Source organism: Myotis brandtii, unplaced genomic scaffold (assembly GCF_000412655.1).
Source record: "Myotis brandtii unplaced genomic scaffold, ASM41265v1 scaffold305, whole genome shotgun sequence".
Taxonomy (NCBI): domain Eukaryota; kingdom Metazoa; phylum Chordata; class Mammalia; order Chiroptera; family Vespertilionidae; genus Myotis; species Myotis brandtii.
The window spans coordinates 3,350,011-3,363,723 of NW_005361652.1; the positions used below are offsets into that span (position 1 = coordinate 3,350,011).

Genomic DNA, 13,713 nt, shown 5'->3' on the forward strand with positions numbered 1-13,713 from the left:
TTTAAATACAGTTCCTCATGTTGTGACCCAACCATGAAATTATTTTCGTTGCTACTTCATAACTGTAATGTTGCTACTGTTGTGAATCGTAATGTAAATATCTGATGTGCAGGATGGTCTTAGGCAACCCCTGTGAAAGGGTCGTTCGACCACCAAAGGGGTCGCAAACCACAGGTTGAGAACCGCTGCTCTACAGGGTATTGGGAGCTTGGATGGAGGGGAGGATGTGTCTCTTGATCAATGGAATAGCCACAGCCATTCCAAGCACCCCCAGCGTCTGCCCTATGACCCCTAAAGGAAGTTGGTGGAGAACTCCACTCTCCTCTTCCTGGATCCCACCGAAGGTTCCAGGGATGGTGCAGAAAGGTAATTCCACCAAGAGAAGCAGGGGCAGCCAACTCTTCTCACTCTGCCAGGAATTTGGTCTTGGGACCCCAAGAAAAGGAGGGGTTCTGGAAGTAGGTCTAACAGCAGCTTCCCAGAAGAGAATGACACAAAGTAGACACTCAGCAAGTGGAAACCATTATTGCTACAATCGTCCATTAAATGTGCAGGGATGGGTTGCCCAGTGGCCCCCAAGGATGTGTAGACAAACCCAAGGATACTGACATTCCTCTCTAGGCTGGCAGTCAAGGAAAGACACCTTCATCAAGGGATTTTTTGTGCCAGGTGCCAGGCACTGTGCTGCCTGCTTCACAGGTGTTGTCTCTTTCAGTCCTTCCAGCATTTTATCCTAATTCCAGCAAACCCCCTCCACGCCCTCACCTTCCCTCAGCCCCCAACCCCTTGCTGATGTTTTCCTGAACACTGCAGCCCATCTCTACCCCTGCCTCCTGTGAGCACTGATAAGAGTGCATTTGTCGGAGCAAATGCCTCCCTTCCCTCCTCCCTGATCCAGTTAGCATTTATCCTGCAGTTTTGTCTTTCTCCTCATGCACACTGTCAACTCAAGGACAAGTACCATGTCTCATTTTCGCCAGTCAAAGCACACAAGTTTATTGATGAAACATACAAATGTAGACTTGGGTGGATGAGGTTAAGTCAGCACAGAACATGGGAAGGGAGTGCACTTTTCTGATGAACGGGTTCACCATCCATCAGCTGGTGTAGAAGAAAGAGTAAACGAAAAAGAATTCGACGTATGCAGCAACAAAAGCATTTTCAGCACAAGCTCCGATATGTGTCTGGTCTCCACAAGACAGTCCGGCTTAGACAGGGAGACCACCAAAGGCAAGCATCCTTCCTGATGCTTTATCCACAGCTGGCAGCTGCAATGAGCCCTTTACCACAGGAAGAAGTAAGGAAGTAATTTACAATGCACATTACCTGTAGACTGCACAACCAGAAGTCACTCAGAGCTCAGTGGGAACCTCCACCCCGCCAATAATAATGTGGTCCTCGATTTAGCAAGTGTGACTTTCACCCCATGATGTGGTGATGGCTAAGGCTGGATCTTCTATAGCACCCTCTGCAGAGTCTTTAATGAGAACACAAGTGCGTGTTCCCCAAACGGGTTTTGGGTAGAGTTGGTCCCATTCTGTTTGGGATGGTCTTTTAAGAGGCCAGGGTGTCCGGGAGAACCTGTCCGTTTCCATTCCCGATAAAGAGGGACATGAATGAGAGCAGCATTTGGGGACCCAGCAATTCCCCTGCCAAGACTGGTTTTTCAGACAAACCCATCAACTGTTTCAAAACATGAACCTCAGCACATCCACTTCCCTCTGATATCAAAGGAAACCTCGGGTCTGAAACGGATTTGGCAAGCATGTTATTAATAACTGTCATGCTTATTAACAAATTTAATCCGGCCTGCTGCAGAAATGAGTTGCAGCAATGTGACACAGTTTCCCGACACACTTCACTGACGGACATCTTAATCTGGCCCTGATTTTCCACACCGGCACTCTCGCTATCCAGGGCACATAAAGCCTGCTTCACAGTGGGGTCGGGAGTAGGGATCGTGTTTCCAACAATGGAGAGGCTGGCCAAATGACTACTGATATTGTGGCTAAATGAAAAACCAGCATCCTTGGGCTGAGCAAACATTTTTCCCTGAATGAAAGGACCCTTGGAGAGGCCAAGAGCACAACTGAACATTTTAAATGGCTTAAGCTTCACAAAAAAAGTTATCATTTCCATTAGGCAAATGGTGATTCTTCTTTATTGAGGCCATGTTCTTTCGGGAAGCCTTGAGTGCTTACTACCTGCAGTTGATTTCTGCCTCATTCTCAGGACTTGCCTTTTCCTGTATCTTTGACTAAGGTCCAGAGCTCTTACCTATACTCAACCCTGTCTGAACCTCCCTATTTTTCTGTGTTGTTTTTTTTTTCTTAGTCTGGCTGTACCCTCTCATGATTAGCGGGTGAACACCAGCAACTTCTAGCCCTGACCTCCAGACATGCTTTCACAAAATAACTAATTTGTGTATATCCCACATCTATGACAAGTCAAAGAATGTTCCTACACTTGAATCGGCCATCTAGTTGTGATATTCTAGTAAGGAGATATTTGAACCATCTTTTCCTGTACACAAACTGCACTATCTGCAATCCAACATGGAACTAGGGGCAATGCAAACATATAAAGCTTTGATCTGAGTCTCCACAGATACACATGTCAAAAGTCAGGTTACAAGGGTATCAGTATCTCTCTTTTTTTGTTTAGGGTCTTAATTTAAAAATGTTTTTAGTCTGCTTTTTTCCTACCTTGTTGTTTTCTCAGGAGTATAACGTTTGATTTTCCCTTCACCAAAGTGAGAGGGGAGGAGAAAAAAGGCTGGGAGAGGGAGAAGCTCATTTGCTTCTAGACCCTATATTCTGACTCAGACATGCCTCCTGGATATCGCACTGTGTGGAGCACTTTCCTTTCTTCCTTGCCTAGAACTATGTCTACTGGTAGACAGACAAGAGAGAATAGAGATTAGGAGAAGTACATGTCCCCTCTCTTTAGAGTGAGAACTCTAGTTTTCAAATATCTCCCATTTATGCCCTGGCTGGTTTGGCTAAGTGGATAGAGCATTTGCCTTCGGACTGAAGGGTCTTTTGTTTGATTCCGGTCAAGGGTACATACTGTACTTTGGTTGCAGGCTTGATCTTAGGCCGGGTTGGGGCACATGTAGGAAGCAACCAATTGATCTCTCTCTCTCTCTCTCTCTCTGCCTCCCTCCCTCCTTCCCTCCCTTCCACTCTCTCCAAATATCTCCCATTTATCTCAGGCACACTTCCAGCCACTTTCACTACCCCTCCTTGCCCCCACAAATGCCCATCTTTTCAATTCCCCTGCCTCTACTCATTCCCTTGACTTGTATCTCTTCCCTTAAAGCCTCACTTTTCTGTTCCACCCCTCATTTGTGCCCCAAAGATATTGAAGGGCCCCCCCCAAAAAAATTAATTAGCATTAACGAAGGCTTTTCTAAAGACAGGAGTGGATAAGCGGGTTCTGATTTTGTGCTTGCCTCTACCACCCCCTTGTGACCAATTCAGGTCCTACATTTCTTTGAAGAAACCAGTTTCTACTAAAAAAAAAAATCTCTTGATCTTCTTCTTCTTCCTTTTCCTTGAGTTGTGCTGCCCCCTACAGACAGCAAACAATCAAATAGAGAATGGTTGGTGAACATTTAGTGCTGGGTGGTAGGTCAAAGTTCTTACCTTTTACTGATTCAGGACTCTGTTAAAGGATTCTCACCTCTCACTCCCAGATCCCAACATCAGCTCTCCCCCTACCCCATTTATAAAACTAAGATGAGCTGGTGGGAAGCCAGCATATGTAGGGAAAGCTGACTCTGCCCCTTCAAGCCTCTGCTCCCAACTCTCTCTCTTTCTTTCCGTCCAGCCATCAGCTCTTTATTGACCTTAGAGAGATGTGTTTGCAGCCAAGCTATCAGAAATAACCAGTGGTAACATTTTGGCAAGCATCATTCCACAAAACGTCATGTGGTATTTTTCTTTCATTGACTGGCTTATTTCCCTTAGCATAACGCTCTCCGGTTCCATCCAAGCTGTTGCAAATGGTAAGAATTCCTTCTTTTTTACAGCAGCGTAGTATTCCATTGTGTAGATGTACCACAGTTTTCTAATCCATTCATCTGCTGATGGGCACTTAGGCTGTTTCCAAATCTTAGCTATGGTGAATTGTGCTGCTATGAACACAGGGGTGCATATATCCAGAGGTTTTATTTCAATAGTTTATTTATTAAATTCCATGAGGCCAACGGGTACACATAAAGGTGCTCAACATTACTAATCACCAGGAAAATGCAAATAAAAACCACAATGAAATATCACCTCACACCTTTTATGATGGGTATCATCAAGAAGGCAAGAGCCCGGCTGGTGTGGCTCAGTGGTTGAGTGTCAACCTCTGAACCAGCAGGTCACCGTTCAATTCCCTGTCAGGGCATATGCCCAAGTTGCAGGCTTGATTCCCAGTGTGGGGTATGCAGAAGGCAGCCAATCAATGATTCTCTCTTATCATCAATATTTCTATCAATCTCTCCCTCTCTCTTCCTTTCTGAAATAAATAAAAATGTATTTTAAAAAAATAAGGCAAGAAATAACAAGTATTGGCTTGGATATGGGGAAAGGGAATTCTTGTGCATTGGTTGGAATGTAAATTGCCATAGCTATTATGGAAAACAATATATAGCTTCTTCAAAAAAATTTTAAAATAGCCCTGGCTGGTTTAACTCAGTGATTAGAGCATTGGCCCATAGACCTATGGGTCAGAGGTCTGATTCCCTATCAAGGACAGGTACCTTGGTTGCACGTTCCCCACCCCTGGTAGGGGTGCATGAGAGAGGCAGCCAATCAATGTGTCTATCTCGAGTTGATCTCTCCTCTTCCCCCACCCCGCTCCCTTCCCTCTACACTCGTTAGAAATCAATGGAAAAAATACCCTTTGGTGAGGATTAAAAATATATATTTTAATAGAACTACCAAAAGATCCAACAATTCCACTTCTGTGTATATGTCTAAAGGAAAGGAAATGAGGATCTCAAAGAGATATCTGCATCCCCATGTTTCATTCCAGCATTACTCAGAATAGCCAAGACATGGAAACAACCTAAGTGTTCATCAATGGATGAATGGATAAATAAGATGCTGTGTATGTATACAATTGAATGTTATTCAGCCATGAGAAAAAGGAAACCCTGCTGTTTGTGACAACTTGGATGAAACCTGAGGCCATAATGCTAAGTAAAATAAGACAGAGAAAGATAAATACTGTATGATAACACTTATATGTTGAATCTAAAAAAGCCAAACTCAGAGAAAAAGAGATCGGATGTGGGGGCATGTGGGGGAGATATCAGTTAAAGGCTATAAACTTACAGTTATAGGATTAACAAGTGCTGGGGATATAATGTACAGCATGGTGATTATAGCTCATACTACTATATTATATACTTGAAAGTTGCTAAGAGAGTAGATATTAAATGTTCTCACACACCCCAAAAATTGTAATTATGTGACAGGATAGAGGTGGTAGCTAATGCTATGGTGGTAATAATTTTGCAATATAGAAATGTATCAAATTAATAGGTTGTATACATTAAACTTACAGCTATATGTCAATTATATCTCAATAAATCTGGGGGAAATGCCACTAGTGTATGGCAAAATGACACCTTAGAAAAAGGAAAACCAAAAATTACCTACCCTCTCTTTTAGCTAATTAAGGTTGTTCACTTTGCCCGGCTGCAGTGACTCAATGATTGAGTGTCAACCTATGAACCAGGAGGTCACAGTTCAATTCTGGTCAGGGCACATGTCCGGGTTGTAGGCTTGATCCCCAGTGGGGGGGGCGGGTGGTGCAGGAGGCAGCTGATCAGTGATCCTCTCTCTTCATTGATGTTTCTATCACTCTCTCCCTCTCCCTTCCTTTCTGAAATCAATAAAAATGTTTCGTTTTGTGTGTGTTTTTTTTAAAAAGGTTGTTCACTTTTATTTATTAACTATGTTCCAGCACTATTTTAGCACTTTATAAACATTGCCTCATTTAATCATATGATATAAGGACTCATTATCCACATCTTGACAACTATCATTTTAACACATTTCCCTTTTTGGTCTAAAAAATTTTCCACTCAGGAGAGAGACCAAGATGGCGGCATAGGTAAACACCAGAGACTGCTGCCGCAAACAACCACTTCAAAAATACAACTAAAAGACGGAACGGACATCACCCAGAACCACAGGAAGGCTGGCTGAGGAGAGACTCTTCAACTAGAAGGAAAAATAACAGCACACCGAGGCTCAGAGGAGGCGCAGTGTGGAAAAAACTCAGGTGCGGAGGTGCGCGCGCAAAGCGGGCTGGTGGCTGAGAGCGCGGTTGTCGTTTTCGGTCAGGGGGGAGTCTCAGACTCTGAGCTCCAGATACGGGCGAATCGCTGGGGACTCGGACCCAAACGGGAGAAGCGGGAGTGTCTGGCATCAGTTGGAAGGCAGCTTTCCCTCCGAGGTTTGCAGCGGTTCCGGGGGTTCTGAGAAGCAGAGCCTCTGGGAACAGGACTGAGGGCACCATAACGGCTCCCTCCGCCCGCCCTGTTGAGCCCGCCCCGCCCAAGCCCTGCGCAGAGCCATTTGCCGGATCGCCTCAGGCAAAGGCTAGATTAGCACCTCCCCAGAGGACAGAAGTTTTCCGCGGCAGACACAGCTGATTCACACAGCCAGTCGGCCTGGTGGTCAAATCCCTCTAGTATTAACTACAACAATCAAGGCTCAACTAGAACAAGACTGCGCACAAAGACCACTAGGGGGTGCACCAAGAAAGCATAAAAAATGCGGAGACAAAAAAACATGACAGAAATGGAGGATATAGAGCTAAAAATCGCAATTTTGAGGGCTTGCAAAAATGTGCTAGAAGCTGTCAATAAACTTGAGGAGAGAGTCACGAAAACTAATGAGACCCTCGATGCTATGATAAAGAACCAACTAGAAATTAAGCATACACGGACTGAAATAAAGAATATTATACAGACACCCAATAGCAGACCAGAGGAGCGCAAGAATCAAGCCAAAGATTTGAAATGCGAAGAAGCAAAAAACACCCAACCGGAAAAGCAAAATGAAAAAAGAATCCGAAAATACGAAGATAGTGTAAGGAGCCTCTGGGACAGCTTCAAGCGTACAAACATCAGAATAATAGGGGTGCCAGAAGATGAGAGACAGCAAGATATTGAAAACCTATTTGAAGAAATAATGGCAGAAAACTTCCCCCACCTGGTGAAAGAAATGGACTTACAGGTCCAAGAAGCGCAGAGAACCCCAAACAAAAGGAATCCAAAGAGGACCACACCAAGACACATCATAATTAAAATGCCAAGAGCAAAAGACAAAGAGAGAATCTTAAAAGCAGCAAGAGAAAGAGACTCAATTACCTACAAGGGAATACCCATACGACTGTCAGCTGATTTCTCAACAGAAACTTGGCAGGCCAGAAGGGAATGGCAAGAAATATTCAAAGTGATGAATACCAAGAACCTACAACCAAGATTACTTTATCCAGCAAAGCTATCATTCAGAATTGAAGGTCAGATAAAGAGCTTCACAGATAAGGAAAAGCTAAAGGAGTTCATCACCACTAAACCAGTATTATACGAAATGCTGAAAGGTATCCTTTAAGAAGAGGAAGAAGAAAAAGGTAAAGATACAAATTGTGAACAACAAACATGCATCTATCAACAAGTGAATCTAAGAACCAAGTGAATAAATAATCTGATGTACAGAATGAACTGGTGATTATAATGAATCAGGGACATAGAAAGGGAATGGACTGACTATTCTTGGCGGGGAAAGGGGAATGGGAGATGCGGGAAGAAACTGGACAAAAATCGTGCACCTATGGATGAGGACAGTGGGGGGGGAGTGACCACTCAGTATGTGCTCCAAACAAATCTATATAAACCCTACTCATCCTCCCATTATATCTAGCATCATTTCATTTATAACCTAGGCTGCAATGAACATTTTTCTTTCCCAACAATTACACCAAAAATCAACATACAGAGTGTCTGAAAATGTATACATACTTTAAATGATTATAAAGTCAATATTTATTAACATACAGTTCATTTTCAAAATGGAGTGAGTTATCAGCTGTTAAAGTATGTATACATTTTTGGGGATGTTCTATATATTACAGATGAGAAAATAGAGATGAGGAAAAAGATTAGAATATTAAATTCATGCATTATCCTATTACTTATAACCATTCTTTACTATATAGCCTTTCAGAAGTTTTAATGCATGTAAATGTTTTATATTTCCTTTAAAAATATACTATGTATACAGTCATTAACTGGCTTTTCCACTTAAGATTATAGACTAAGCCCTGGCCAGCAGCTCAGTGGTTAGAGCGTTGGCCTGGGCACCAGAAGGTCTCTGGCTGATTCCAGTCTAGGGCACATACCTGGGTTGCAGGTCCATTCCCCGAGTGGGAGGCAACCATTCAATATGTCTCTGTCACATGGCTGTTTCTCTTTCTCTCCCTCCTTCACTCTCCCCTCTCTCCCTCCCTCCCTTCCACTCTCTCTAAAAATCAGTGGAAAAAATAACCTCATTTCTCAGAGGAGGATTAAAAGAAAAAAAGATCATACACTGAACTTTTTCAAAGTAAATGAGAGTAAATGTTCATCAATGCTTTCAAGAGCTGCACAATGTTTCAATGTGTACACATATCCAAATTTATTTAATCAAGTGCCTCTTTGGAGACACTTGGCTCATTCACAATTTCTCACACTTCACACTTTTATACAAGCCAATTATTTGGTTATTTCCCAAGGATAAATTTTTTTATAATGATATTGGAAATAATACTTTATTCCAAGCCTGTGATTCAGAGGATTGTGTAAAGAAGTTACTCTAATCTAAAGGTCTCCGCACAGTGGAACACACCTGGTGACTCCAGATGACTGACAGGCCTCTGAGCAGCCACGCCTTAGGAGGCCTGCAGAGGGCATTAGACCAGGTCTACAACAGCATCTGCTGCAGTACCATCATGGGGGAGATTCTGGAACATTTCTTCATTTTTGTAGGGCTGCTAATGTGCTTGGTCCACCAGGTAAAGTGGGTGAGATTCTCCAAATGTATTTTTCTGCATCTTTTCCCTTTGAGAGCAGAGATGTAACTCTAAGGATAAATGTCTACCAGTGGAATTACTGGATCAAAGAGCATGCAAATCTTGAGGGCTTCTGAAACATGTGTCCAAGTGGACCTTGTACCAGTGTATGTTCCCACCAGCACACTTTGAGAGTGCCCCTCCCCCCACACCCTTACCACTCTCTAGGTTGGGAGAGAGGTGGATAGTCTTCAATATGAATGCCAACAGCTCTCTCGATGGTTCCTGCCTCAACCAACCTTATAAAAGAAATCTGATAAAAGCACTAAAAATTATTATTTCTGCTATTACATTTTCTTATTTCAAAGTAGTAACTAATCCTTGCTCAGTGGTTAGAGTGTCAGCCCTCCCACCAAAGTGTCTCCGGTTCGATTCCTGGTCAAGGGCATGTACCTGGGTTGCAGGTTCCATCCCTGGCCCCAGTCAGGGAGGCACCTGGTCGATGTGTTTCTCTCACATTGACGTTCTGCCCTCTCTCCCCCGCCCTCCCTCCCTTCCAAAAAGAGAGGAAAAAATATAGTAACTAATGTATTCACTTATAAAGATAACAAAGTTGGTCAAGAAAGAGTTCATTTTCCTATCAAATGCCTCAAGACTCTAAAATAAAATTGTCCCTCCCTGTAGTCCCCAGAATAGGTCCCAGCACTTCTTCGTTCAAAGGGTCTCTCACTTGCTTCCTCTCATCCTTCCCATGACCAGCAGTGACATTTCAGACTTTCATCATCTTGTACTTGGACTATGGTGGTAACTTCCTAACTGATGTTCCAATCTTCAGTGGCTGCTCCTGTCCCCTCCCCAACTCAGACCCATCCTGCACCAAAACAGCCACGTTATTTCTTTTCATCCTGTCATTCCCAGGGTCATGAAAGGCTTTCGTGTCATTCAGGGCTGGATGGAGTGATATGCAAACACCTCAGTGTAGCAATCAGGGACCCTCCATGAATGCGACTCACTCCCACTGCTCAACTATATTTCTCACCACTCCCTCTTCCACACTTTGTACTCAGGCAGGCCAGCCTTCTCTCTGGAGCAGCATTCCCACCTCCATGCCTTTCTTCCCACCATTCCTTCCTTCTCCAATGCTCTTCTGTCCTGTTTTTATCCTATCCTTCAAGCCCAGCTTACTTAAGCTTCCTCTCCTCTTAAAACTTTCCCTGTGCTCTGTTACCTACAAAACTTTCTGCCACCTCTAAGCACTAATAGGAAGCAGCTGGCCATGATGAATGGCTCCTGGTTTTGTTAACTTTTTGTTTCCATACATCTTGCCTTCTCAAATACACAATAAACTTAAGAACATGATAAATTTCTCTCTCTTTTTTTTGCTGGTTAAAACACATAACTTTATTGATAAAACACAAGTCTAAGATTAACAAATATAAACCAATACAAAAGTGTAGGTTATTTATGATTAGTTTGCTGTCAGTTTAGATAAAAGAGTAAAAATATCTCAATCTAGGTAGCAAGATGGAATCAACTAAGTGCTTTGTCTGTACAAGCTTTAGTATTCATTTGGCATCCTTAAAACGGTCCAGCCTAAAACCAACCGTCACAGCCAGCATTACTGTTGATTTGTGATATTCATTGTTGCAAAATAGCGGCTGAAAGTATCTCTATGCCATATAAGCACAGTGAAAAACAAAGAATTTGCAAAATGTATTGTTCCCAAGTGCAAACTTAAAAAACATATCTCAATTATTATTTCAGACAGACCTCCGATTAGAGTTTGGTCAATACTTTGAGAACTTTTACTTTCACCACCAGATCACTGTGATTTGCTAATGCTTTGATTTTTTTAACACACACCCCAGATTCTTTAAATAAGAAAAAAAGTGAACTTCTGCTAAACTCTTTCCTGGACGATGCAAGCCCTTCATTGTTTATGTTATCATTTATATTCTCAAATAGGGTTAGGACATTAAGAAGAATCTCTCTGTCCCATTCTTTATTAAAGAGGGAAATCAATTCTGATGGTACTTTACAACTGACCAGCTCTCTTGTCATGGCTGGATTTTCAGTAAAGTTTATAAGTAGTTTCATAATCTGAATCTTGGTGAAGTAATTTCCCAGGAATAACAAAGCAAAAAAGTCTGGAAAAGAATAGGAAAGCAAATGTTGGTAATGATTAGTCACAGTCATGTTGGTTAGCAGTCTTAGTCCAGCCATCTGCACAGCTGAGTCCAAGCAACAAATCATGGTGTCATCACACACTTGACTGATATACGTCTTAATCTTGCCCTGATTTTCAGCATTCACACTCAAGTTATTAAGAGCATTGTAAGCCTTTTCTCTAATAATGGGATCTTTCGTTTTTATCAGTTTTGCAATAATTGGGAGACCACCCAATTCACGAATGGCATTTTGGTTAAATGAATATGCTGCATTGTTACCGAGAGTGACCAAGGCTACTTCTTGAATAAAAGGATCATTTGTTCTTTCTAGGATGTTAAGGACCTTTTGAAGGTCTGTAGCGCCTAAAATATCATCAATTTTATAGGGAAAGTTGAACTTGCCCCTGCGAACAGGCCATGTTGTAGCTGGAGTCCTGGTGCTCTTAGCTCGGACCTTTCCCTTGGACTTTCCACTTGCCCTGCTCCTAGCCCTAGCCCCACTCCTGGTGGGGTGGCAGCCTCCACCCCTGACTCCTGGGCAGGGTAAACTTGATGCAAAAGTCCTGGTCCCAGAGATGGTACCCAACCTGGCCCCTTTGCCTGCCTTTGCACTTGCCTGTTCCTTCAGTGTGCTGAAAAGGGCCTTGGCCTTGGCCTCTAGGCCACCACCTCTCTGGGTTCCTGAGTGGACTCCCACTTTTATATCTGGACCACTCTTGAGTTCCATGCCCACTTCAGCTTTGGCTTTTGAGTCACCCTGAAATCTAGCTCTGCTCCCCACCACAGTATTAGCTCCTTTCTCAGCCTCCACCCCAATTTCTGTAATATCACTAGATTCCTCATCTTCGTCATCATCATTGTAGTTCCAGATTTTCTCGCTGTCATCTCTTCCCCAGGTCAGTCTGTATACGCAGTAGCAGGCACCAGCCCCTATCACCATGCCAGCAGCCACACAACCAGCCTCCCGAGTTCGACCCATACTGGAACAAATGTCTAAGCCGAATGCCTGAGCCGAATTTTTAACCCAGGCAGAGCAGGCTTGCTGTGGCTCAGAATTATCTGAAGCCTGGATGGAATCTTTAGCTATAGCTGGCAGGCTCTTCAGCAACTGCAGATACAGCAGCACCTAGAAAAGAAGGAAAGACTTGAGGCTTCAGTCTCCTCCTTTTATGCCTTTGCATGCAGACAGACTAAACTAGGGGAAGACAAAGGAACGGGGACATGACAGGGTCTCAGGGCTAGATCACTGATCCCTTTCCTACACAGGGAAGTTAATTTTGAAAAATTTCCCCAGATTCTCCAACCTCATGGTCAATTTACCTCACCCCAGTTCATTCAATTTAAGGTATCTTATCAGTTGCCTACCTCCTCTGCCCTTCCAGGTGTCCTGGGGGTAGTGGCACTTCCACATACACCTACACAGGTTCAGACAGTTTCTTCCTTTTCCTTCTTGCCTGGAAGTGCACTGTATTCTGCAAACCTGCATACATAAGGAGTGGGGAGGGGATTGCTGAGAGCTTACCCAGGTCATAGGTACCTCTCTGGAATCCCTGACCCTAGTAGCAGTAGAGCAGTATTTCCCACCTAGTTATGCTCCTCTCCTCACAGTGCTTTGAAATTCATTAGCTCACCCCCTCACCTCCTCTGATCTCTGATCTCCTCCAATCCTCCACCCCACCCCCACCCCTGAAAATCACTTCCTCCAAAGGTGATACCACACATTCCCTTCCCTAACAAAATCAATGGGGGTGGATTGAGAATGTCTAGAAGCCAGACAAGGGTAAAATGAACAAAAGTCTGGAATTTCACCCTTGCCTCTGCTACCCCCACCATCTCAAAGGTACCAAGACCCTCCTACTCAACCCATTATGCCAATTTCCACTGTTCCAGAGGAATTTCCTTCATCCCTCAATTCAGTTTCTGCCTCCACCAAACCTAAGGACTAACAGCTCTGGGACTGAGTGCGTGATGGGCAGACCAATACCAATTACTTTTTGTACTCCAAAAAGTAATTTGGAAAAAGGTCTTCCCTACCCCCACCCCAGAATTCTTGTGACACCCTCCCACTTCCAGCCACTTCTTTCTCAGTTTTATACCAGCAGAGAACTTTCTTTTGTAAACTCTGAACTGGTATAAAGAGGCAGAAAGGAGGGGGATGCAGAGGAGGCCCACTGGAGTTTGCAGTCTCCACCATTCTCCACCCCAAGAGCCCCCAAACAGTGCCAGCATCCTCACTCTGACCTACTTGTTTCTGGACAATGTTCCTCTTCTTCCTGCTTTTGGGTCGGATTGGCCTTCAGGCACAACAAGATCCACAGACACAGACTGGCGACTTGGCAGAGATGGATGGCTAGCGGACAGAACAGCACTTCAGAAAGTCCCAATACCAGCTTTTACAAATTCAAGGTCCTGGTAGTCAAATGGATTTTAACTTCTGTTTTCTCATCCTACCCCCACTTCTCAGGACTTCTCAGGCCTCAGCCCTCTT

At 43.6% G+C, this 13,713-nt stretch overlaps 2 protein-coding genes across 6 annotated transcripts in view; both read right to left on the reverse strand.

Moving 5' to 3' along the window:
• Positions 1-977: 977 nt before the first annotated feature.
• Positions 978-2,139, reverse strand: LOC102257817 (protein ARMCX6-like). Its single transcript, XM_005869906.2, has one exon. The coding sequence runs from the start codon at positions 2,137-2,139 to the stop codon at positions 1,555-1,557; it is 585 nt and encodes a 194-aa protein (XP_005869968.2). The 3' UTR covers positions 978-1,554.
• Positions 2,140-9,650: 7,511 nt separating this feature from the next.
• ARMCX1 (armadillo repeat containing, X-linked 1) overlaps positions 9,651-13,713 on the reverse strand; it is a 42,735-nt gene continuing 38,672 nt past the window's right edge. For all 5 annotated transcript variants that reach the window (XM_014542607.1, XM_014542606.1, XM_014542608.1 and 2 more), the window contains 3 exons: positions 13,471-13,575; positions 12,591-12,705; positions 9,651-12,351 (listed from right to left, as the gene is read on the reverse strand). In XM_014542607.1, coding sequence (XP_014398093.1) covers positions 10,834-12,204 — 1,371 coding nt within the window. In that variant the 5' untranslated portion in view covers positions 12,205-12,351; positions 12,591-12,705; positions 13,471-13,575 and the 3' untranslated portion in view covers positions 9,651-10,833. The remainder of the gene's footprint in view (positions 12,352-12,590; positions 12,706-13,470; positions 13,576-13,713) is intronic.